Genomic DNA, 27,965 nt, shown 5'->3' on the forward strand with positions numbered 1-27,965 from the left:
TGCTGAATCTTTTGCTTTAATTTTTATGAGTATTATCCAAATTGATTGGAAACATCTAGGATGGGTATAAAAACAAGTAATACAGATTAAATTTATTATATTTTTGGCAACTAAAATCGTTACATAATGGATTTCTCTAATTTACAATCACATGTACAAGCACTAAGTTTGACCTGGTAATTTGCATAGCATTTCAATCGAAATGTCCAGTTGGAACTGTATTGGAGGCATCAAAAAGGGAAACTATGATTTTTATTTACACTCACTAATTTGTAGATCGTTTTTCGATAGTAATAAGTATTTACATAAACAAAATATTGGTAAATTTACAAAAAAGGAAATCATGTTATATATATTCGGCGAACAATATCCAGTATGTACAATTTAAAATAGTAAATAACAGAGGAAAGAATACTCTAGAAAATTTATCAATATTTATGGCCCGATTTCGTTGTTTCGCCGCTGAACTCGTTTGGGCTTTTGGTGTAGTGAGAGTTGTGTTATCTTTTGCTATTTTATCGGCGCTAGTGGTTTTTTTCGGTTTTTCTGGTTTCTTTGGAGCGTCTGAATCCCCCAGAACGATATTGACTAAACAATATTCCATTAAAGCCATGAAGACAAATCTAAAACAAGAAAACCACGTCTAAGAGCAATACATATATAATTTTTATGGACACTATTGCTAAAATATCAATTTATATCTTTTACGTATTTCTAGAATCTTCTCGTGTATTTTTTCCTTTAATTAGTGCTAATTTTTTTATCTAATCTTTGTTTTATAGTCTGCATTGAATAATTTGTCTGGGTGTCCCATTTACATGTCTAGCCTATCTTAACTCATTGTATTAAGTACGTCTACCGTTTTTTAGCTATACGTGAGAAACTATTTTACTTACATGGTGCAAATAGACATGAAACCGTCTACTGCTTTAAGGTATGATACAGGCGGAAGTGCCGCTTGACTTTTGGCATGTTGGGTCGACAGTGTCAATAAGGAAGTGACTCCTAATGTAACACGAGCTGGAGCTGCCTCAGGCTTAATCCAAAACGATACCCACTATAAAAAATAAATCATTAAAGTCATGACAGTTTATTTACTTTATGGTAATAACATAATAAAACAAATATTAGGTTTGATCGTTAAACGAATATGGATTTTCAGGTGTTGAGGAGAATCATAATGGCAAGGTTGCGCCACAGCATTGAATCTTCAATTTTGTGTAAGTTTCTCTATTACGTAATCTATGTGGTGAAAAGGTAATTTAACGGTCTTTAGAATTAAGCATCACTCAACCCCCCTTTCTACTGAAGATTTTGGGGGTTGTGCCGATCCAAATAGAGGGTTGAGATGTAATTTAGTTGAAAACTGGTCTACAAAATGTTCCCCTCACATATAAATTTGATATATTTTTGCATATTTTTAGATTTTTTAGAAACCAAATTATAGAGGGTGCTCATCATCATCATTCTGGCTTTACAATACTGCGTGGATCCTAGTCTCCTCAAGAATTTCTCTCCAGTCGTCCCTATCCATCGCCAAAGCACATATTCCCATATTTCTCATGTCTTCATAGATGTTATCAAGGTACCTTGTTCTGGGTCTTCCTCTTCCTCTCTGACCAATGGGTCTATCAAGGAGCGTTTTTTTAGCTGGGTCATTTTGTTCCATCCGCATTACTTGCCCAATCCACCTCAGACGTCCTATCTTAATATGTTTTACGACATCAGGTTCCTGGTATATTCTATAAAGTTCGAAGTTGTATCGTCTTATTGTCAGTCACTGTTCCATAGATTCGCCTTAGTACTTTTCTTTCGAAACATCTTAACATGTTTTCATTATTTTTTGGTTTAGAGTCCAGGTCTCTGAACCATATGTTAGGACTGGACGTATTATTGTTTTGTAGAGTTTTATTTTGTATTTCTCGATATAATTGTAAATTTAAGGAGGAAATTGAGCGCAAAATAGCATCTGTTGGCCGTTCAAATTCTGCGGTTTATCTCTGTGGTATTATTTTGAGAGTTAAGGCGCTCTCCCAGGTATACAAATTCGTTCACTTCTTCGATGACGTTGTTTTCTAAAACAACTGGTCGTAGGATTTGTGGTTGCGTGCTTATTTTCAGATACTTCATTTTGTTGGTGATTATTATTAAACCCATTTTTGTAGCTGATCATTGGGGAGGGATTTTTGTGTCCATATTTCTTTTATAAGCTGCTGTAATGCCATTATGGTATCATTGCCACCTTTTTTATATAGTTCAGCTGGTAGATTATCTATTCCAGGTGATTTGTTTCTGGCTAGCTTTTTAACTGCATCTTTAACTTCAAGAATCGTTGGTGGTTCCTCTTTCCTCTCATCTATTCTCCTTACCTCATCTCTTTCGTTTTCCAGGTTTTCTTCTTCTTCCTCTATATTAGTATTATATACGGTTCAAGTATGCCTTTAAGACGCTCAATTGGATCCATAGAGGAGTAAAAATAGACGGCGAAAAACTTAACCATCTCCGTTTTGCAGATGACATTGTCCCTATCATAGATAATTTAGGAGAAGCCACAGATATGTTAAATGAATTGAACTTTGCATGTTCGAAGGTGGGCCTCAGAATGAACTTGTCCAAAACTAAGTTTATGACAAATATGGTCCCAATAACCATTTATCTATTCAAAACAAAGTGATAGAACTGGTGGATAAATATACGTATTTGGGTCACGAAATAAGAATCAGCAGGGATAACCAAACATGCGAAATCCAAAGACAAATTACTTTAGCGGGGGCAGCCTTTGGAAAAGTGCGAGACATACTTAGGGCCAACATACCAATTAGCCTCAAAAGAAAAGTATTTGACCAATGCGTATTACCGGTCATGACCTATGGGGTGGAAACTATGACCATAGAATAACCGAACACACATGTACCGAACACAATTTAATGTAAGTTTGTTTATTTGCAACCATGTTTTTGCAATTTTGAAGTCTTGTTCTGTTGTAATTTTAAGATTTTTAGTAATTTCTTGAATTTATATTGTGTGATATGCCCACTGACTATTAATTTTCTGGTTGTTAGCTGTCATTGGCGGCTTGGCCACGTAACTTCAAAGGACTGTCGCTTCTCTGTGTTCGGTTGTTCTCTGTTATGACTCTAACCAAGACTCCGACTTCGAAATTGAGAGTGGCACAGAGACGAATAAAACGATCTATGCTGGGAGTGACGTTGAGAGACCGAATAAGAAACGAAGATCTGCGAAGAAGGACGAGTATTGCTGATGTTTTGGAACGTAAACCGGAACTAAAATGGAATTGGGCAGGCCATGTAGCGAGAATGCATGGACGAGCAAAATTACACATTGGAGGCCAAGAGCAGACAAACGTAGTAGAGGAAGACCACCTACATGTTGGGCTGACGATATCAGGCGTATCACTAAAAATTGGCAACAAAGAGATCGCAAAGAATCGAGATGTTTAAGGGAGGCCTATGTCCAGCAGTGGACGTGATAAATGAAGGCTGGATGATGATGATGATGGTTAAAGTATTCCACCCATCTATTCAGTACATCTTTCTTTGTTGTTAATAGGTCGTCATTCTGACTTCTGCATTGTCTTTGAGGTTTTCTGTATACTTAAGTTCCTCATTTAGGTGGTTTCGTTTTTTTTCTTTTGTGTATCCGCTTTTCTTCTCTTCTCTTTATCTGGTAATTCTCTACAGTTGTTCTAGTTTATAGAGGGTGTTACCTTTACCAATTGACACACTGTATATAAATCTACTAGTATTATATGGTGGTTCATCGTTGGTGTAAATATTGTACAAATGCATCTGAGTACCTTTCAGAGAGACCATTCTTTTGTCCATCTGTTATTCTTTCCATTTAGATAAACAACAAATATTTTGTTTTTGTTTTGAAGGAAGACGTGGATAAAATAAATAAATTTGCTGCCTCTTGTGATGTGATCCAGATTTTAAAGAGCTTCTTGTGGTTTAGGGTGTTTTAAGAGACAGTAAGTGCGATACTCTATGCGTTATTCGATACAGAAGACAGTTTAACTATAATTTCGTCTTATATCCTATGCCAACTATCCTATATCAGGAAATTTAGTAGAAATACATATTAAAAATAAATTACAAAAATTAAATGAGTGACTTACCGACATTATTACTATCAGACACGTTGGTATATAAGTATGAAAAAGATAATAGCCAAGTCTTCGTTTTAGTACAAAAACCACTTCAAGGCAGGTAAAATTACCTAAAAATAAAAAGAGTAACAGTTATGATCAGACTTAGGGCAAATACGTGTAGAGTATATTTTGCATATTTTATGCAACTAGTAATTTTTTTGCATATTTTTTATATAAGTCAAAGTAAAATACATAAAAATGCAAAAGTAATGCCCGTATTTGGATACAATCCATTTAAATATTCTTGGTATTTTACAACAGATAAAAATACCTTTAATACCAGGGAAAAATACCCATTATTCGTAGTTTGAATGGAAATAAATCGTGCTGTTTTCTCTCTTCAGCCTTAAGTAATCCAACTTTGGACATAGGCCTGCCCCAAATCAATCCAGTGTTTTCTATTTTGCGCCACTTGCTTCCAGTTGTGTCCTTCGATCTTCTTAATGTCATCAGCCCATCTCATTTGTGGTCTTCCTCTGCTTCTCTTTCCTAACCATGGTCTCCATTGTTGTATTCCGTGGTTCTTCGAAACTTGTAGCGAATATTACAATGTCATCAGCTTATCTCAAATGACTCAGGTTTCTTCCATCAACATTTATTACTTTATCTGCCCAGTTAATGTCTTTGAACACGTCTTCCAGTCCAAGTATGAATAGCTTTGGCGAGATAACATCTCCATGGCAAACTCCTCTGTTGATTGGTATAGCTTTGGTTTTCGCATCAATTTGAATTTTCATTGTAGCTTTCTTGTAAATATTATGTATGATCATTCTGTATCGGGAGTCTATCATGCAGTTATTCATAGCCCTTTCTATTACCCAAAGTTCTATGGAGTCGAAAGCCTTTTCACAATCAACGAAGCCAATGTATAAGTTCAAATGATCCTCGCTGTAGATATAAAAGATGATCCGCTGTACAGTAGACTTTCCTGCCTGTTCTACCAGTTGATAGTTATCGAACTTTAACGTTAACCTATTAGTTATTACTCTCATAAACAGTTTGTACACTTAAGACAGCAGGGAGATTGACCTATAGGTTTTCATATTTTCCCTGACTCCTTTTTTGAAGAGAAGTATTGTCAAACTTTCATTCTAATCATCTGGGACTTCTCCTCCGTGAAGACATTCGTTGAAAAAATTTTTTAATTCTTCGTGAATAATTTCACTCAACTCCTTCAACATTACTACAAGTATTCCATCTGGGCCCGGAGCCTTATTGTTCTTTAGTTGTACCATAGCTTGTTTTATTTCGAAGGATCCTATGTTACGGAGTATTTCTGAGTTGACATTTGTTATCTTACTCTTAAGATCTTTCCTTGCAGTGTTATCTGGGTTCTTGTTTGAGGAATATAAATCACGGTAAAATGTTTGAGTAACTTTTAAGATTTCGTTCTTTTCTCTTATTTCTTTTTCATCTTTATCCTTCAATGAGATTATTATAGGCTTTCCTTAGTTTGATATTAAGCATTTCAGGCCTCGGTTCTTTTCTATTATTTTTTCTACCTTGTTTTCATTGTAGATCCTTAAATCTTCCTTTACTATATTCTTTATTTGTTTATTCAATTCTTTGAAACCATCGGTGTTATGCTTTCCTTCGCTTAGAAATGTGCGTTTCTTTTCCATCAAATGTTTTGTTCTATCACTTATTCTGTCTTCTTTATTTTTCGTTTTCTTTGCAATCTTGCATAGAGGTGCATAGAGATAAAAATACTTCGACAAATATCAGGGAAAAGTTTGTTGGATGGGGAGAGAAACGAAAATATAAGAAGAGCATGCAATATGGAAGACATAAATGGATGGGTGACAAAACGAAAACAGGAGTGGAATGAACATATTAGTAAAATGGCAGAGGATAGAATAGTACGAATAGCATGAGATAAGTCACCAAATGGACGAAGAAGTATTAGCAGACCAAGAAAAAGATAATGCGATAATTTAAACAATTTATAAGGCTAATATTGAAGAAGAAACAGGCTTTAAAGCCTACATATAAGAAGGAAGAAGAATTTTTGGATTATGCCACATCCCATTCCAAATTAAAAGCAAAAAATATAAAAAAATGTTTTTCTGCCTCCAAACACCTTTGCCAGATTTCGGATCAAGATATTATCCATAGTGGAATATAGAAACATTTTTGATGAAAAAACTTTTATGGTTTATTAACAAGAACTTTTTTGATGGTGAAGAAAAAAGGCATTCGTGTAACCAGAGCTTTGGTATGGATATCCGTAGTTTTAAAAAATGTTTTGCCAGCTAAAATTTCCAAGTGTTATGGAAAAGTAGGATTATTGGTATATATCCAAGAGGAGATTTTAGATGAGGCAGACGAAATTTCACTAGCTCAGCTTATTTCTAAAATATAAGTGGTGAGCTTAGAGAAATATGTATCCATGACCTAGTTTTGTCAGTTTTGTATAGCTAAACATCGGTATCGACTCTATTTCAATTTTCCACTGTATGTAACAGTCTTATTCTCATTTTTGATGCCTTTTGTATGTGTTTTGTGATAGTCTTTTGTCGTTTTTCTTATATTTAACGAAGTTTGCAACATTTCTAAGCAACATTTATAACACATTTAAAACATCAATTAAATTTTTGTGGCGTACAAAACCGAATCTATATAAAAAAAATTATAAAATGTACCAAATATAAATCAGACGTACACCCGGAAAGAAAAGTACTATACGGTGACAGTCTGGGAATGGCTCGCGGCTAGACAAAACAGTGGAGATGGTCGTGCGGTCCACAAAACAAAAAAAATCCGAAGTTATATCAGGGGCGCCAGGTAAATTGGCCCACAGCCTTCCCTACGTTACTATTCAATAAACCACCAACTTACCAATAGGTTTACTACTAAAATACTAAGTAACAGTATACAACCTGAATAAATAAAAAAAAAATAAATGAAATTGTCAGATTAGAATTTAGTCAATTTTAATAAATAGATTCCCAAAATAGTTGAAAATAAATACATACATACTACATATTACAATATTATTTAACTTTACCATAGGCTTAATAAAAAAATAATATAAAAATGCGGCTTCTACTTGCCTAACAAAAATTCATAAGTTATTTCTATTTAACAGAACAAAATGAAAGGTAAGACGTATCAAAAGTACCGGACGCTAAGGGGTGTGCGGTTCAATACCAACCAAAAAAAATAATTAACGCAAATAGGACACCACGTGAGCTCAAGTGCGTGCGCAGAAAATAATATAAAAAAAATAAATCTCAAATATATAACCCCCCCCTTAGACGCAGTTTACAAAATTAAAATAGGTATGTGTAAATATTGAATTAATAAAATAAACCGCAAATTATCTTTAAAAAAAATCTGTAAAGTATTTGTAAATATGAAAATAAAAACTAACAGCAAATAATCTTTAAAAAAACTATTGTATTCCGCAAACCAAATTAGACGGCGCTTAAATCTTCCGTTGAAAATTAATTATCGATCCATACCTCGAATTTTCATATACTTCACCGCGTGGAATTCCAGTTATAGTTCAGCGTGTCTTCAATCCAAAATCCCATACGCTTGTCGCTGTACATAGACTTGTGTGACAATGTTGAAAAGTTAAAAATTACAGCCAGACGGAAAAATACGAAGAAGAAGAAGCAGAAAAAAACAAACAAACCAACCAACCCTGAAGCAAGAAAACATTAATTACCATCTGTGTCTAAAATAATTATTTGGAAATAAATATATTGATTTTAACACTTTGTTTATCTGCCTTTTGGCGATAATGGAGCAATACAAAAAAAAACTTGTCTCCGAACTTGAATGTATGAAAACTGATAAAAATGTGAATAGCTTTTTAGAGATGGGATAAAAAAATAACTACAACTTTTTAATTAATTAAAAACGAAATGTTCTAACACTCACCCTTCTTAGCCAGATTAGGGGTTTGAAATATCCCAAATTGGACCGAAGCGTAGCCGGCTATTTGGACTCGTGATTAAGGCTAATTTCTTGATCTAAATACGACTCCCGGTATTCACGTGTACTGTAGATCCGCTTTTTTTAGCGAAATTGTGGATATTCCAAAAAAACCCTTCCACGAAGGCAGCAAATCCCCTTGAATATCCACACGGTTCGGACTAGTCCAGATCCCACATGGAACAGCAGCAAAAGCAAAAAAACAAAATGCCGTTTTTAATCTAGCCCAACCTTTCAGTAACACCGTCAAATCTGGAATCACTTTCTTTCCGTCGTCTTTCCGAACACTTGACAACTTGACACACGGAGGTCACCGAATAATACCGAGATTCAAAAATTTCAATTTTATGATCCCAATTCTTCCAAGATAACTCTAGAAAGAACGATCTAAATTAGTTTCTTCACAAAAAAGAGGACGTGTTCCCTTAACTTCAGCACAATTTGCCAGACATTACCCCTATTTAAAAATTACTAATTTTATTTTCGCCACCTTGCTTATAATATATTATAGGCAACCGCTCTTACACGTCCTGAATTATTTAAATTTTGATAAAATAGAGGTGGGACTTTCTACTTTAAATTTGGAACGTAACAACACCTCCCTTTCCCAGAGGAAAATTTACGAGGAAAAACTAGACGAAGAAAATTTTCCCTCGCGCTAGCGACGCACTACCTAAACTCCGAGCGAAGTCCACAACACAATCATCATCCACACCGTCTTCACCGTGCGCAAGTACTTGGACAACGAAAGACATACCAATCTCAAACCACACGCACAAAGCAACAACTTACTTACAACACTTACTCCACTTCCACACAACAGTCATCTCTCATCGTATGAGATCAAGTAGAATAGTTTCAAATTCCAACGTCAATCTGACAACACTGATTAGGTCGGTTACTGGATGTTGCCCTTATTCGCGACCTCCCAGCTCTGGGGCATCGCTAGTACTTCACTATACCTCGCATAACATGAGTCCATAAGAAACTCTCCACCACTCGACTCTTACTGATACTGCGAGAAACATCTACCGAAACAGTAGTGTAATTCCAATTGTTCATTAAAATAAAAATGAGATAGGTCTTTCAGAATTTAAATCCGTATACAACGAAATTTAGTGAATCATCCAAAACTAAGCTATTATCCAACAAGATTCACCAAAACATAATTATGTGGCTTCGAAAAAATCCCAATTAAATAGAATGGCTTACTAACATCAAAACAAATCCCAACGCCATATCATCGAAGACAACATATTTCTGACCAAACCTAAGTGACATTCAATTCCATAAATCAAAAGAAATTAAGGCTACCGCAACCCTACGACTTCGTATTGGCTACCTAACACAAAAAAAAAACGAATCGGTTGACCATCCAAATACATCCTAAGAACCGATCATAGCCAACACTCAGTCATCCTTCACGGACACAACAAAAAAAAATAAATACAACCAATTTCAGAAGAATTTACTTAGACTAGACAAAACTTTGCTAGTCCGTTCTACTCCGACCTAAATCCTATCGGGATCACCAGTCGGGTTACTAATCCTTAAATCCTTAATATTCCAAATACCTTGATCCTTGCCATTTTCATCCTCTAAACTATATGTCCAGGGGGAAACTTTCTTCTTCACGAAGTAGGGTCCTATCCATCTAGGAGCTAACTTTTTCGTGAAATATTTAGCGGCATCTGACAACACAAAATTTCTCCGCCATACTGACTGATGGGGCTGAAATTCCTCTGGACGTCTCCGTAGATTATAGGTCTTCTCACACTTAGCCGAAGCTTTATCTAAACGTTTTCTAACATCAACAAATAATTCCTGGAGTCCACCTGGATATCCCATTTTAGCTACTTCGTCCTCCGGGTCTCCGAGTTTGTCCTTTCGGGAAAAATCTCGTCCATCCACTACCATCTTCCGACCGAAATTTATGAAGTAGGGATCTTGACCAGTCGACTCGTGGTATGCAGTGCGCGTAGCACATGCTAGTTTGGCCAAATTTTCATCCCACTTCCTATGGTTGTCAGCTATATAAGTTGCCATCATTGTTTTAAGGGTTCGGTTATAGCGTTCAGATGGATTACACTGTGGATGATACAACGCATTATAACGAACTGAGACACCATAGGTTTCCATCATTTTCTTGAAAATACCCGAAGTATACTGGACACCATTATCACATAGTAACAGACGTGGAACTCCAAATACGAGAAAAACTTCTTCTTCTATTTTCTTAACGACATGCACGGCTTTTGAGGATCGCAACGGAAATACCAAAGAAAATTTACTAAACACATCCATTACCACTAAGATAAACTTATAGCCTTGAGTTGATCTTGGGAAAGGTCCCATAAGATCGGTTGCTACTATCTCCCATGGTTGAGTAGCTTTAGGTTGAGGAGTCATAAAGCCTTTGGGCTTACCTTGTTCCACCTTATGCATGGCACACAGTGAGCAACGTCCAACGTAACGAGACACATCACTCCGCAGTTTCGGCCAAAAATACTTCTCGTTAATACGCTTATAAGTTTTCAGGATCCCCATATGACCTGCTAAAGGACTATCATGACACAACTTCAGCACTTCCAATCGTTGACCCTTAGGAACGACTTCCTTCCAATTGTCCACTTCCTCGACCAAAAATCCATGACTGGGACGGATGTATTTATAAAGTTTGCCACCAGACATTCTCCACTGAGGATACTTCAAGGGATTAGACTCGATTTTTCTACAAAGTTTATCATACCAACTATCACCACTAGGAAGCGGTACAACCTCTTCAACCATATCAAGCACGGGAACTGACCGAGATAACAAATCGGGGACAACATGTTCTTTTCCTTTCCGATGCACAATCTTAAAGTCATATTGTTGCAATCTTACCGCCCATCGAGCTAATCTTCCAGTAGGATCCTTCAAATTTTGAAGCCATACGAGGGATGCGTGATCAGTCACGACCGTAAACGGAACACCCTCCAAATAAGGACGCAGTTTTTCGACTGCCCATAACACAGCTAAACATTCCCGTTCCGTCGTGGAAAAATTCCTTTCTTGACGCGTTAGTGATCTGCTCAGGAAACTAATTACTTCGTCACCATCCGGGCCTGGCTGCAATAACACGGCGCCCACTCCATATCCTGAGGCATCACATTGGACAACAAAAGGCAAATTGTAGTCAGGACAATTAAGTATCGGAGCAGAAACTAGACATTCTTTTATTTTCTGAAAAGATTCTTCACAACTCGGGGTCCAATTGAATTTTCTTCCTTTCTTCAATATCGCTGTAATTGGAGCTAGTAGTGTCGCAAAGGAAGGAATAAATCTTCGATACCAGGAAAATGTGCCTATGATGCTACGAACTTCCTTGACGGATGTGGGTGTTGGGATACGTAGCATAGCCTTGACCTTATCACCATCAACATGTAGTCCATTCCTATCAACCACATGACCCAAATACTTTAGTTCCGGTCTACAAAATTGACATTTATCCCAGCTAACGGTTAACTTAGCTTCTCTCAAGCGTCTAAAGACTTCCTCTAAGATCCTTACATGTTCTTCAATAGACTTTGTCACGATGACCACGTCATCCAAGTAAGTAAAAACATAGGGTTCCAACTCCGGACCGAGGACACGATCTATCAACCTCTGCCATGTAGCCGGGGCATTATGTAATCCAAAAGGCATTCTGCAAAACTGAAAAAGACCTCGACCAGGAACCGTAAAAGCAGTATAAGGCCTGGAAGCCTTAGCAACAGGTACCTGCCAATACGCCGACTTAATGTCTATGGTGGAAAGATAATGCGCGTTCTTCAATTTATTTAAAATATTAGAGATGTACGGTAATGGGTAGCCATCCCTCTCTGTTGCGGCATTAAGCTTTCGATAGTCTACGCAGAACCTCCATTTTGGTTCTTCACCTTCTGGAACCTTTTTCTTCACCAAGAGAATCGGGGACGACCAAGCACTATTCGATCGCTCCACTACTCCTTTCGCCAACATATCTTCTAGCTCTTTATCAATATGGCTTTGGATTACTGGGGATACAGGATAGTAACGTTGTTTTATGGGTGCAGATTTACAAACAATCACATGCTCAGTGACATCAGTACAACCAAGAGAAGTGCCCATTAGTTCACGACTTCTATTAATAACTTCCTCCAATTGCGACTTCTCTGCATCGGTCAAAATAGTTTGACCTCGGAGATGATCCACTGAACCTACCATTGCTGGAGCGTCCGAAAAATACCATTCGTTATGCCTCAAATCTGGAACGATACCCATAACACGCCAAAAATCAGATCCTAAAATCAGAATGTGCGGTACGTCCAAAATAACTAATACTGGCAAGACACGCAAGCGATCCCTAACCATGAAAGGTACTAAACATTCCCCCAACGATTCACACATCTGACCATTCGCCACTCTACAAACGGTCTTCTTCGAAGTATCCAACTCTAAACCCAAGTTTTGTAAAAATTTCCAACCAGTTCTTCCTACAATGGTCTTTGAAGCACCAGAATCCAATAATCCCAAAATTTCCTTTCCTAAGACTTTAACTTTCAAATATGGACGTTCATCTCCTTCGGAATGATGTAAAATAAAGTCTAAAATAGGACGTAGGTTGGTCGAGTCAACGTCGGCAACACCTCTTCGACCAGTTAGGTGCGCTTCCTTCCGTTTCCCGAATTACACGAAGGACAAGTTCTGACTGTAAACCCTTCTTTCTTACACTTAAAACAGTGAACAGCCTCCTTCTTCATTAGACACCCTACTGCCTTATGGCCTGACTGATTACAACGATAACAGATTAAAGTCCTAAACTTTCCTCTAGCGGACTCCGATTCGGATGAAGCAACAGGATCCTCACTAACACTACTACAACTTTCAGCATCCACACTGATATAAGCTAGGTCCTTTTCCAAAGTATTCATTTTCCTACTATTCGGTTCAACATAGTTCCTAATACAATCACGTCTTTCCTCCATACTGCGACATAGAACACGAAGTTCCTCCAAGGTAGCTGGCAAAGGATCACGTAATCTATCTTGATAGAACGGATGCAAATTCCTAATAACTATAGACAATTTAACTTCCTCTGGAACATGACAACGCAAGCGATTAAAGTAACTATTCATTATTGCCAAGTAAACTCCAATAGTCTCAGACGAATGCTGAGTTCTCCTCCGAAGCTCTTCAAAAAGCGCTTCCCCATGGTGAGCTGACAGGTACTCCCTACGAAACTCTTCAACTAATTCAGCCCAACTCCCTACACGTAGACGAACATCTTTATAAAACTGATAGGCTTTATCCGAAAATAAATCTATACCTGATTCCAAAAGTATACTATCTGGTACATGACGAGCGAGACTCAATTCATTCACCATCTCAAAAAATGCAGAAATAGACATACCCCTAGCAGAACCTGAAAACTTTTCTATTCCCCATTTATGAGGAAGTATCATCCCAGAAGAAAAACTAGAGACAGACCCTGAAAAAACATTATTACCAGCTTGTGACATCGCTCTAGGAGAAGAAGCATGAACTTGTCCTACCCCTGCCTGAAAAGACTGATTTAAAACCGAAATCACATCGAGCGCTACTGGTACCGAACCAGATCCGATTGGATGCTGCTTATCATGTAAATCCTGTGACAACTTCAAAATCTCAGCAAGAAAGTCTGACTTAACAACCTGGGCTGCGTCTGCATCATCACCTGTTGGCAATACCATAAGATCAATTCTCCCCAAGACATGGTTAATCTGTGTCCGCAATCTCAAGGACTCAGCACAAGTAGGAGTTCCGGCAAACTTTCCAACAGCCGTATTCAGCTCCGCAAGTTTAGTCTCGATTGCAGTTTTATCCTGTGAAAAGGTGAATGGGTGCTCAGGATATCTAAAGCTTTCATTTGCTGCCTCACGACTAAGTGCATCAGACAGACTAGACCTCATAGACTCAACAGTGCCAGTAGACACTCCACGAATTTTGAGTTCATATTCCAGTTCCTCTTTCCTTAAGTAGTTGGGTACAAGTTTTCGCACCATCTTGCCAAAGTTCAAAATTTAAAAAAAAATGTATCAACCGAAAGGAGCAAATATTCAAACAAAATCAAGATATAAGTAAAAATATTAACACACAGGTACAGTTTACTTTATTAATGGGAGCAAACCAAAAGCAAAATAAAAGTAATAGTCGCTTTATTCAATCTATAAAATTTCACAAAAGATTTTCAAAATTTCATTGTTTCAGAACAAATTACAAGTCACAACATAATCTCAAAAAAAAAAGATTTTACATTCCCTAACATAAGTAAGTTAAACCACAATGTAGAATTTCGAAGTCCAACTTCTCAAAAAAATAAATTTGAACTCCAACTGAAATAGAAATATTTCAAAGTCCTAATATATCCATAATTCTTCTAAGTTCCACAACACCACTTCAAAGTATCTTCTTTTAAGTTCCATTTTTGGCTTCTTCCAACTTCACGTCACACAAAAAAAAACTAGTAAGCACTTCTTGGCATACACTTCCACTAAACACGAAGTTCTAAGACTACTACTAAGTGCAAAACCAGTGGTAAAGTAAATAAATCAAAGTTAGTCAATTAAAGCCCAAACACGTTAGGTTAACTAATTAAAAGGAATCTACACAAGGGATTGACAAAAAAAAAGGTTAATTAATTAAGGGCCCCACGTTGGGCGCCAAAATATGTGGCGTACAAAACCGAATCTATATAAAAAAAATTATAAAATGTACCAAATATAAATCAGACGTACACCCGGAAAGAAAAGTACTATACGGTGACAGTCTGGGAATGGCTCGCGGCTAGACAAAACAGTGGAGATGGTCGTGCGGTCCACAAAACAAAAAAAATCCGAAGTTATATCAGGGGCGCCAGGTAAATTGGCCCACAGCCTTCCCTACGTTACTATTCAATAAACCACCAACTTACCAATAGGTTTACTACTAAAATACTAAGTAACAGTATACAACCTGAATAAATAAAAAAAAAATAAATGAAATTGTCAGATTAGAATTTAGTCAATTTTAATAAATAGATTCCCAAAATAGTTGAAAATAAATACATACATACTACATATTACAATATTATTTAACTTTACCATAGGCTTAATAAAAAAATAATATAAAAATGCGGCTTCTACTTGCCTAACAAAAATTCATAAGTTATTTCTATTTAACAGAACAAAATGAAAGGTAAGACGTATCAAAAGTACCGGACGCTAAGGGGTGTGCGGTTCAATACCAACCAAAAAAAATAATTAACGCAAATAGGACACCACGTGAGCTCAAGTGCGTGCGCAGAAAATAATATAAAAAAAATAAATCTCAAATATATAACCCCCCCCTTAGACGCAGTTTACAAAATTAAAATAGGTATGTGTAAATATTGAATTAATAAAATAAACCGCAAATTATCTTTAAAAAAAATCTGTAAAGTATTTGTAAATATGAAAATAAAAACTAACAGCAAATAATCTTTAAAAAAACTATTGTATTCCGCAAACCAAATTAGACGGCGCTTAAATCTTCCGTTGAAAATTAATTATCGATCCATACCTCGAATTTTCATATACTTCACCGCGTGGAATTCCAGTTATAGTTCAGCGTGTCTTCAATCCAAAATCCCATACGCTTGTCGCTGTACATAGACTTGTGTGACAATGTTGAAAAGTTAAAAATTACAGCCAGACGGAAAAATACGAAGAAGAAGAAGCAGAAAAAAACAAACAAACCAACCAACCCTGAAGCAAGAAAACATTAATTACCATCTGTGTCTAAAATAATTATTTGGAAATAAATATATTGATTTTAACACTTTGTTTATCTGCCTTTTGGCGATAATGGAGCAATACAAAAAAAAACTTGTCTCCGAACTTGAATGTATGAAAACTGATAAAAATGTGAATAGCTTTTTAGAGATGGGATAAAAAAATAACTACAACTTTTTAATTAATTAAAAACGAAATGTTCTAACACTCACCCTTCTTAGCCAGATTAGGGGTTTGAAATATCCCAAATTGGACCGAAGCGTAGCCGGCTATTTGGACTCGTGATTAAGGCTAATTTCTTGATCTAAATACGACTCCCGGTATTCACGTGTACTGTAGATCCGCTTTTTTTAGCGAAATTGTGGATATTCCAAAAAAACCCTTCCACGAAGGCAGCAAATCCCCTTGAATATCCACACGGTTCGGACTAGTCCAGATCCCACATGGAACAGCAGCAAAAGCAAAAAAACAAAATGCCGTTTTTAATCTAGCCCAACCTTTCAGTAACACCGTCAAATCTGGAATCACTTTCTTTCCGTCGTCTTTCCGAACACTTGACAACTTGACACACGGAGGTCACCGAATAATACCGAGATTCAAAAATTTCAATTTTATGATCCCAATTCTTCCAAGATAACTCTAGAAAGAACGATCTAAATTAGTTTCTTCACAAAAAAAAGAGGACGTGTTCCCTTAACTTCAGCACAATTTGCCAGACATTACCCCTATTTAAAAATTACTAATTTTATTTTCGCCACCTTGCTTATAATATATTATAGGCAACCGCTCTTACACGTCCTGAATTATTTAAATTTTGATAAAATAGAGGTGGGACTTTCTACTTTAAATTTGGAACGTAACATTTTTTTATCATATTTCGATAAAACAACCTTCAAAATAGTTATAAATAGAAACTCCTGACCTACATTAATTTGAAATATTTATAAATCCCTTGCAGTAAAAAGTGCAAGGACAAAGAAGGTGTCAAGACCTCTTCGAAATCTTTTGACGGTGGCGTGAAAGAAAAAAAGCAAATGGTTTAATTATTAAATAACTTGCACTGTTCTGGCTTTTAATTCTCTACCCTAACTTTCTTACCTGTTGAATATACTTGAGTACAGTCCGCAGTATTATTTTTCACCAAAGCCAATTGGGGAAGCTCAATATTTTCGTCTACGACTAAAGGAACGTCTGGATCCCATTCGAAAATCATGTCGTCTGTCGTATGTGATACTGAAAAAATTTATACATCTATTTTACTGGTCGCAATAAATACTGTTTAAGTATTGAACTATATTTAAATAATAGAAGTGGCGGGTTGTGACATGCCGTGAACAAATGGATAAATTTACCTTAGGCAAATTTACCGGGTACTGGATGAAAAATGATTTTTTTTCGTTTTTTGGGCACACATTTCTAATTGACGAAACCAAAATCCAGATTTTTGCTTTAATCTGTGCCTTCAAAGAATCGCAAGGCAAAACAGACATTGATAAAGATGTAAATAGAGAAATGGGAATCTAAAATTACATTCCACAACCTATCTCCTAAACTAAGCAAAAATCCTTGGTGAATTGGTTTCTCGTACTCATAAAGAGTACTTAGAAATAAAAGGAAAGACAGTTAAGATTTGATTTCACATATAGTGCCTCTGTATATCCGCTTATACATATTTCACCCTAATAGGAATCATCAGAGACGGCTATTCACAGACGCTCTGAACGTGAAAACAATCTTTTCTGACGAGAAGTAAGCAACGTTAAAATGGTTTCGGTATGGATACAATAGCGACATCTGATAATAAATCACGAAACTAGAAATCTACAAGCTAGTCTACAAAATGATCAAAATTAAGTTTAGTACATACGATTTGTTCTGCTTTAAATCTGATGATCATGAATTATTATGCATGAACTTGATTCACTTTGCTTTTATTGATTTTTTCTCGTCTTTATGTGGATATATACTCAATAGTGTGCTTTAATGAAAGACACTCGAATAGTACAATCAGTGATACAGTATTTACAATCATACGGACGAGGAACAGATAATACAAAATAGGTACTTACAACTTTCCATTTGTAGTTTACATTCCTGTGTGTCATGAGGATATATCATAAAGTTCATGGCACAAGATAGTCGTAATGTTAACCTAAAACAAATGAAATCTAATTTACTTAATAAAAAAGTAATAACAAAAAGATCACACACGGAATTATCGGAAAACAAACCATTAGGTCCGATATGATGAAAGTATGCAGATGATGCATTATTAATATAAACTCTATAAAACTTGCTATGGAAAATGATAAACCGTTAGAACAGTTTTGTGTACTGAAAAGATTCTACTAATTTTAATGTAAAATAACTACAATTTTAATTAAAAATACATTTCGGAAATGGTTCTCTAAATATTCAAAATTTTATTTTGTGTTTCCATTTCCAAAGTGGAAATCTATACGTCAAAATTGTTATTTTAAAAGAATCGTTTAAAAAACTACCAAATCCTAAAAATCTTCACAGAACAATGTATCATGACACATAAGGAAAAATAAAAGCATATAAGACAAAAATGTGATGGAAAATTTGTAAGAATATTATTATCTGAGATAAAAGCTAGCAAAAAAATATTATGAAGAATGTTAAGAACAATTTTAAAGGATCTGTATTTTAATATTAGCCAATTCGTCAAACATTTTTACTTTTACTTAATTCATTACGGTGCAAAGACGACTTTGAAGGTAAAGGTAAATATATCACAATAATTACCCAAAAAGTCCAAACAAGTTATATTATTTAAAGACAACAACGCTTGATCAAATATACAGGGTGAGTTTTAGTGGTCACTTCAAGTAGAAGGTAAGCCACTTGAGCGCACTTTGACCTTTAAACTCTTACGTCACGCGGCCGGGGCGCCGGTGATGGGGTGGATATTCTACACCATAATTTCTTTATGGAACAGAATATTCAAAACAGTTATTTAGAAAAAATGTACTCAATTATCCAGGCTTAAATAATATTATAGGACACTAATATTAGAGGACAATTAGACAATGTTATCATTAAGGTTATTTCAGCTCTCAAAAACTATTTGGTAAAAAGTTCTGTTTTTGTCTTGTAGAAAAGTTCTCTTTTTTAAGTTTAAACTGGTGAGCTCTAATGCGTCTATCTTGATTTATAGTAAACATTTCATCGAGATTTCCAAAATTCAATTGTATTATTTTATGTATTTATTTAATGTGGTAATTAAGTCTCCACGTTGTCGGCGAAAGAAGATAGTTAGCTGTGCTTGACTACAATGGTTGACTTCTGGGTGGCAGTTTACCTTTATGGACGTGGACTATAATTTCAGTAATTTTTTAGATAGGTTTGTCTGTATTTTCAATAAGGCATTTCCTTTAATTACAATTAAGTCAAAACATCACAAACCCTAGTCTACCAAAGGTATCCGCATATCAACCAAGAAGATGCGTTCACTACTGTACTACCAACGTCTTTGTCATTGAATATATTACCAAGTACAGAGGAAGGTATCTAAAACTTATCAAAACAGCTAAAAAAATGTACTATCAAAATCTGGGAAGCTCTAAAAATGTTGCAAAATAAACTTTCTCGGTCTCAGGTCTCGGCCCCAAAGGAATTCGGGTGGCTTTTCTTTGAACGTTTTCCAATACAGTTTTGTCTCAAACCAAATCAGATATCACGTGGGTCCAGCGTATTCAAGAATCTGTCTTATGTAAAGAGTGTAAGGTTTATAGAATGACTGTATTGAAATTTTCGAAAAACACATCCGAATAAGATATAGTCTGGAGTTCGCCCGTCTACAAATAGAAGTAATATGGTCGGACTAAGTTAGGCTTCTGTTTACGATAACACCAAGGTCGTTATACGAGAACACAGAATCTAATGGCTGCCCGTTAACAAAGTACGGCACAAGTAAGTGATTTTTACCAATTCGAAGCACTACACATTTTTCCGCATTTAAGAGTAGTAACCAGTAGAATTCAAGTCCATTTGGAGGGTTAGCTGGTTTGTAATTGGATTGGTATATATTTTTGTATCATCAGCATACAACGATATTTTACTTGAAAGATAATGAGAAACATTGCTGGTAAAAAACCGTAAAAAGAAGAGGTCCAAGGACAGAATCTCGAGGCACTTCGCTTTCCACTAACACCTGTCTTGTGAGGAAGAGTCGTTAACTCTAATTTTGTAATGTCGATTTTTCAAGAAATCATCTATCCAACGCATGGCCAAGCATGCTAATTTCAAACTAGTGGTTAACAGTTTTATTAAGTTTAATTGTTTGACATGATCCACTGTGAATTCAACTTGCTATAATTATGCGCCGACACAATTACACTTAATAGCAGGTAGATATCTGTCAGACTTCATTAGAATACAAAGATTGCAATTGGCCGGACATGTGATGAGAATGGGAGAGGATAGGCTACCAAAAAGAGCACTGAATGCTAGAATGCAGGAAAAGAGACCGGTTGGAAAGCCAAGAAAGCTATGGGAAGACACAGTAAACATCGACGCACAAGCCCTTTTATCGTGTATGGAGAAGATCAGCCACAGACAAGCAAGGGTGGAGGCAAAATATAAAGGAGGCCAAGGCTCAATTTGAGCTGTAGAAGCAGGTAGATAACCATCATTCGATTCTTTAGTAAAAACCTGTGAAAATGCTAAAGATAGAGTTTCGGAAGACTTTTTTTTTTCAGAAGAGATATGTCGAATTCTACAGGGTGATTAATAACTACAAGGTAAAGCAAATTTACAATTTTTTAAATAAGACACCCTGTATATTTTTTCATTTTTATACTCTACTTTTTACTGTATACTAGTGTCAAACTCCATATTGTAAAAAGAGGAATTACAAGATTAATCTAAATATGAGAAAATATACAGGGTGTCTCTGCTCTGCCACGTAGTTCTAATTACCCCCTAGAATCCAGCAAGCCCGGAGAATATTATTGCCTACATTTTTTCTAAATAATTTTTTTTCGGTATTTTGTACCGTAATGAAATTACCGACCAGAGTCGCACTAAAACCTCACCCTGTATGAATGTGAAATAAATTGCGTAATTTTTTTCAAAACAAATTATACCTACTTACTTTACCATATATAGTATAGTTTTGTCTTTATACAACCACATATAATGATTGGGAATTGTCATTGTTTGAAACGTAACAGATTTGGCGTTCTTGAAGAAGGAATCGGGTCTCCACATTTTCTTCAACCATTCAACTTCCAGCAACCTGTACTCCGTGGTCATGTTTTCTGGAAGCCTAAGACGATGGTCTTTCCAGGTTTGTGCAAAGAATATATCGGCAGCGTATGTCTGTAAATGTTAATGTATGTTTAAACACGATAAAAATATATAAAAAATAAGAAATAATTAACCAGAAATTAGAGTATGTATGTATAATGTAGAGTATGTAATATTAGAGTATGAACTAGAATTCAGTGAAGACGATGAAATAACAGTACAGGAAGTCGAGAATGCAATACAAACTCTAAAAAATCGGAAGTCATGCGGACCACAAGGTATACCAAACGAACTATTAAAACATAGCCCACAAGTATTACGGGAATTACTGGCGTATATCTTCACCTTATTCTATAATGGACACGACTTACCACCGGAGTGGACAAAAGCACATATTAACAACATCTACAAAAAAGGAGATAGAAAGAATTGTTCAAACTACAGGGGGCTAAGTGTCATAAATTCACTCTCAAGACTGTATGGAAAAATAATAAAAAACAAAATTGAAAAAGAGATGACAGATGTTGAAGAACAGAATGGCTTTCGTGCAGGCAGATCCTGTATGGACAGTATATTCTCTCTAAAGCAAGTTATCGAGAAAAGATTAGCCCACAACCTTTCAACTCATATAGTTTTAATAGATCTGACAAAGGCATACGATAGTGTACCACTTTCAATGCTTTGGGTAGCAATGGAAAAACAAGGAATAAACAAAAAAAATATACAAGCAGTACAACAGCTCTACAAAAATATGACGCCAAACATTAAAACTGGAAATAGATTAACTAGAGAAATTCCTATTAGTAAGGGGCTAAAGCAAGGCTGCTGCATAGCACCTACAATTTTCAAAATATATCTAAATGAGGCACTCTCAGTGTGGAGAAGAAAGTGCTGCAATATGGGCATCCCAATCGGAGATGATAGATTGTACACGATACACTTCGCTGACGACCAAGCCATTCTAGCTGAAGACGAGAGTGATGTAGGCTACATGCTTAGAAAACTGGAAGATGAGTATACCAAATGGGGCCTCACAATTAATATACCAAAAACTGTGTACTTAGTTGTAGGAGAAAAACCAGAAAGCCTACAAATCGAAACGGGAACTATAAAACCAAACGACAATTTTAAATACTTGGGAGTCCAATAACATCAAAAGCAGGAAGTAGCGAAGAAATACACTCCAGCATTGGCCAAGCAAGATCAGCCACCAGACAGCTACACGGACTATTATGGAATAAAAAAATAACAAAAGAAAATAAAAGAAGACTTTATAAAACAATAATAGAAAGTATTGGGCTCTACGGCGCCGAACTCTGGGAAATAAACCAAAGAAACAAATCAAAAATTAAGGCCATGGAAATGAACTACTGGAGACGATGTTGCCAGCTCACTAGACTTGATAGGGTAAGAAACGAAGATATTCGGAGAGAAATGGAAATCGATCTAGACATAATAGACACAATCGAAGCCAAAAGACTTAACTGGTATGGACACCTTCAGAGAATGCCTGAAAATAGATGGCCAAAAAAAAAAATAGAAGAATGGACTCCGCCAACTAGAAGAAAACGAGGTAGACCAAGACGATCCTGGAGAGACGATGTCGACGATGCAATGACCGCCAGAGATCTAACAACTGAAGATTGCTTCGACAGAAAACGCTGGAAATTAGGATGCGAGAAACGGCGCCAGCTGTAGAAGACTCGTTTGTTATATATATATATATATATATATATATATATATATATATTTAATAACAAATAAATATATTAGAGTATGTACATTATTAGTTTTTCGTCTATAGGAAACTTTTTCTAAATTTGAATGTTGGATTTTTTGATCGTATAGAAAAACATAAAAAAAGGCCTAAAGTAAAGGAAAGCAAAAGTTTTTCTTTAGCTATATCGAATCGAATTTTTTTGTGACTTTTTGTTAAATAATTATAGTATATTTTAAAATGATTGATAGCACAAATTTTATTGCACGATACAAGAAGGTATCAATTATTACCTTTTTTCTGCATTGACCAACCCTGTATGTAGACCTTTGCTATAAAATTTGTGCTATCAATCATTTTCAAATGTACTATAAAAATTTCAGTGTTTTTACATCAATAAACAATTTTTCGTTAATAATCTACTTACCATAGAATTTTCATCGATACTGTCCAGTCCCATGACAGTTACATGAAAATGGACAATCGTAGGATTGCCATCTCGTTTGGGCGGTCTCATCTTATCATATTTACTTGGATCAGTTGGTAGAATATCACGTATAGTTAGTCCAGTCCTACAAATGATAAATATAAATCATAAAAGTCTTGCCTTAACAAAAATTACCTACGCAAGTTCTTCTTTGTCTTCTCTATCCGGCATTCTTTGAGGGTAAATATCCAAAGGGCATAATCTACAAATATAAGAACCAGGTAATTTAATAAATTTAAAAGAATAAGCAACATAATTTATTATAGATAAGTAAATAAAAGTTTTCCATCAATTATGAATTGTTTAAAAAATATTTGAGAGCTATTTTTTAAATATTTATCACATTTCTAGTTTTATTTTCAAACCTATCACCATCAGTGGTGATACAGCAGTGTAGCAGAGTCACGACCTTTTCAAGTCTATTCCAGCCCTATCCATTGACAACCGTTACCAGTTTGCTGCATGTATTTTTCTAGCATCTTCACCTACATATAACATTCTTCTGTTTTTTGGCTTATGTCTCCGTCTACATCCCACCGGCTTTGACATGAAGATTCGTCTAGGAGGTTTGTTCTGCTGCGATCTTGTCCTGTCCTGCCAATCCAAGTCGTATCATTTTTCTAAGTATGTTTAAAGTGTAAGAAATATGCCTACTAACTTAAGTAAGATTTTATTTTACTTACGAAATATCAGCAAAGGTGGAATCTGGAAAGGTTAATAAACAAATTGTTGTCAGAAGACTTAAACTCCTCATGTCAAACTAAAACAAAGAAAAAACAAATTGTTATGGATTGGCATTTTTAAGAATTCTATTGTATAATAGTATATATATATAAATATATATACTTCTGATAAAGAAATAGAGGAACTCTATAGTACCATAAATGAAACATTAAATAACAATAAAGTCACTTTAAGTATTTAATTAGTAATTGGAAAGTATGGAATCGGTAATACAAATGAGAGGAGAGAAAGACTGGTTTAGTTTGCATACTACCAAAACATATCAATTGCAAATAAATTCTTTAAGAAAAAATCGAACAGAAAATGGACATAAGTAGCACCAAATGGAATCACTAAGAACGAAATTGACTTCATTCTAACCAAGACGATTGCTACAACAAAAGATAAATAAGTCAGTGTAATAAATAAATTTCAAACAGGCAGCGACCATAGACTAATCAGAGCAAAGATTGTTTTAGATCTAAAATTAGAAAGAATAAAAATAATCACAAAACCAAGAGTAACCGGTTTAAATATTAACAATCTAAAAGAAAACTCAGATCAAAGAACAATTGATAGAAGATTACATGACCAAATCGACAGCTCTCAATTAATGGAAATCATCTTTATAGTTCCAAAGAAATCGGAGGCCCGCAACAACAAAATGAACATAGTTAACTATCTGATAAAAATAAAATAATGCTAAAACAAAGAAAGGAAATGAAAATAAACAGCAACATACAGAGAATACAATACACAGAACTTTGTAAGACAATAAGGAAAAGTATTAAGGAAGACATAAGGAAACACAATAAAAGGCTGGTAAAACATGCAATCGAAAACAGGAAAAACCATAAAAAAACAAAAAAAGCATTAATCATTGGGAAGAAGCAAATTGTTGCCCTAACAAACGAAAACACCAGAATTACAGAAATAATACAACTCGAAACTAAATTCTACAGCGAACTATACAAAGCCCCTGACACACTTGAAGAAGTAATCAGTAACCAAGCAGATGTACCAGAAGACCTTCCGGAAGAAGTCAAATCGACAATTGCAAAAATGATGGTGTAACAGTGGAACTGCTTAAACACGCTGGCAATACAACCTGTAAAATCTTAGCAGACATATTTACAAACTGCCTAAGATCGAGATGCATACCAGATCACTGGAATACAGCAAACATAATTTTCATAAGTCTACTATCAACCGTATACAAGATATTGACAAAGATCATCAACAACAGATTAACAAACGCATTAGATGCTGCAAAGTCAAGAGAACAAGCTGGCTTCAGAAGTGGATTCAGTACCATAGATCATATTCATACACTTCGAGAACTAATGAGTAGAGCTAAAGAATATGAAATACCGCTAGCATTAACCTTCTTAGATTTTGAGAAGACTTTCAATTCTATAAGCGTACATTTTATAAGCGTACACTTTAGCAAATATATACAGACAAGAAAAATCTAAGCTAAAAATTTATGAGAACACTCCAGAATTTCCGACTACCAGAGGCGTCCGACAAGGAGACGCAATATCACTAAAGCCCTTCACTGCAACTCTAGAAAATATATTCAGCAAAATGAACTGGCAGAACAATGGAATATCTATTGATGGAGAATGCCTCAGCCATCTAAGATTAGCAGACGACATCGTTCTGATTGCTAATAATCTTGCAGAACTACAAGAACTTATAAGCGACCTTAATGCAGCTAGCAATGAAGTTGGCCTAAAAATAAACTTGACAAAAGCCAAAACCATGAACAACGAGCTAGTGGATGTCCAAGATGTAATAATAAACAACACTGCACTTCAGACAGTAGACGAGTGTGTATACCTGGAACATTTAATACATAAATCTGGCTCCTTATTTCCAGAAATCAACAGAAGAATGAAACTAGCTTGGACATCTTTTGGTAGAAATGCAGGCATATTTAAATCGAGGTTGCCAATCCACCTAAAGAAAAAAGCATTCGATTAGTGTATACTACCAATTAGGACATACGGTTGCAAAGAAAGAGATAATATCGAAACTAAAAGTCACTCAAAGGTCAATGGAGCTATGCATGCTAGGTATAACAAAGAGAGACAGAAAAAGAATAGAATGGATCCGACAAAAAACCAAGGTTATTGATGTAATCCATAGAATTAAATCTTTATAATGGCAGTGGTCGGGACATTTAGCGAGAAGAACTCACAATAGGTGGTCCACTAGAATTACACTGTGGTATCCAAAAGGCGTCAAGAGACCAATAAAAAGTCCAAATTTATTTTAGTAGATCCGGTAGATATAAACAGTTGTAGTAGTTTGAAGATGCGTTTTCATTTTTTGAACGCGTAGATTTGTGGGTTCCCCCTCCATTCGCTATTATTAGTCTTAATTTGAACCATATATTTGACAATTCACAGAGGGTCTTGTTATAGTGCAATGTTTTGTACAAAAACTACGAATCCTTTTCTTTTAAATGCCGCAAATTGCTTTCTTTAATTGTTATAAATAAATTAGCTGTGAATTAAAAAAAAAACTAACTTTGGCCTAAATTATCGTAGAACAACAATTTTTTTACATTCTTGTAATAATGTCAGCTTTTCGAATATAAAAAAAGATTTTATCTTTAGAGCAATAGTTTAAAAGTTATTCTTAATGTTTATACATTAAAAATAACCGTAATTTTAGAAAAGGGTTTACGTTATAAAAAATTATTTTTTTCGATTTTTTTGGGTGTATTTTGATAGTTTACCTTTTAAAATTTCATTAAGTATGCGTAAAATTATTGTATCTTCATTATTTTCTGACTAATATGACTGCAAATAAAAGGTCTCTGGGATAAACAAATAAAATAACTTTCAAACTAATTCATGGATCTATCTGAAATTTTGAGGGTTTTATAATGACCACAATAACCAACTTTGGACGGAATAACAAATGTTTAAGTTGATTTTTTACAATAGTTATAAACAAATAACGTTCTTGAATTATTTTGCAGTTTTTGAAATAACAAACTAATTTTACAACTTTTAAAAATCGCCATTTTACAGCGTTTTTATGTTTTAGCTCTCAGTGGTAAGCAAAAACTCGAAAAAATGGCATTTTTTACACTAAATTGTTAATCATTAAAAAAAACACCGAATTTTTTTATAAAGGCCTATAATACCTAAAAAAATGTCAGATATCTGGATTAGCCACACTCCCGAGAGAATTATTATTCTTATTTTTATTCAAAAATCAGTCAAAAAAAAAAGAGAAACGGCGATAGAAGAAAATTTATACGTATATATATATATATATATATATATATATATATATATATATATATATATATATATATATATATATAATATATATCTAATATCTTATTTAAAAAAATATTGAACTATTGTAAAATCTATTTTGCTAAAATTTTTATCCCGAAAGAGGACTTACCCAGATTTCCTCCTTTCGTACAAGAACTGAGCACAATCTCCAAGAAGAGTATTTGAAACATCCAGTTGTAGTGAGTCGTTCAAGTAGGGCAACAGAACTCACTCTAGCGGATTTTTCACGTAACGAAAATCTTTGAACTAACTATTAGACGGATTTCGTGCCTACTTATACCTTCCTGTTCTCGGGAGGCTGGAGCGATGGCAATTGCACCTATTTTCGCGTGCGTTCGTCTGTATCTGTGCATTCTGAAAGGGTTGCAGGAAGGGATGCTAAATCTTTTCAAGAGGTTTCTATTTTTACGAGCGATAAAAATGAGGTATAGGGATTTTTTTTATTTAAATTAACGTGCATGTGACATCTATGGTCATTAGCACGAGTTACAATTTATGGTTTACATGTTACAAAATAATATAGTTAACATTTAACATAAAA

The 27,965-nt window shown here is 35.1% G+C and overlaps 1 protein-coding gene across 1 annotated transcript; it reads right to left on the reverse strand.

The window, feature by feature from the left end:
* Window positions 1-162: 162 nt before the first annotated feature.
* ort (glycine receptor ora transientless) lies at window positions 163-27,667 on the reverse strand. The gene is made up of 10 exons (XM_072543470.1): window positions 27,534-27,667; window positions 24,065-24,141; window positions 23,521-23,583; window positions 23,322-23,466; window positions 21,023-21,249; window positions 17,973-18,055; window positions 17,002-17,136; window positions 4,139-4,239; window positions 897-1,057; window positions 163-623 (listed from the first exon to the last, which is right to left on the reverse strand). Exons 2-10 carry the CDS (start codon window positions 24,133-24,135, stop codon window positions 347-349), a joined length of 1,263 nt encoding a protein of 420 aa, XP_072399571.1. The 5' UTR covers window positions 24,136-24,141; window positions 27,534-27,667; the 3' UTR covers window positions 163-346.
* Between the last annotated feature and the right edge of the window lie 298 nt (window positions 27,668-27,965).

This window comes from Diabrotica undecimpunctata, chromosome 9 (genome assembly GCF_040954645.1).
Source record: "Diabrotica undecimpunctata isolate CICGRU chromosome 9, icDiaUnde3, whole genome shotgun sequence".
Lineage (NCBI taxonomy): Eukaryota > Metazoa > Arthropoda > Insecta > Coleoptera > Chrysomelidae > Diabrotica > Diabrotica undecimpunctata.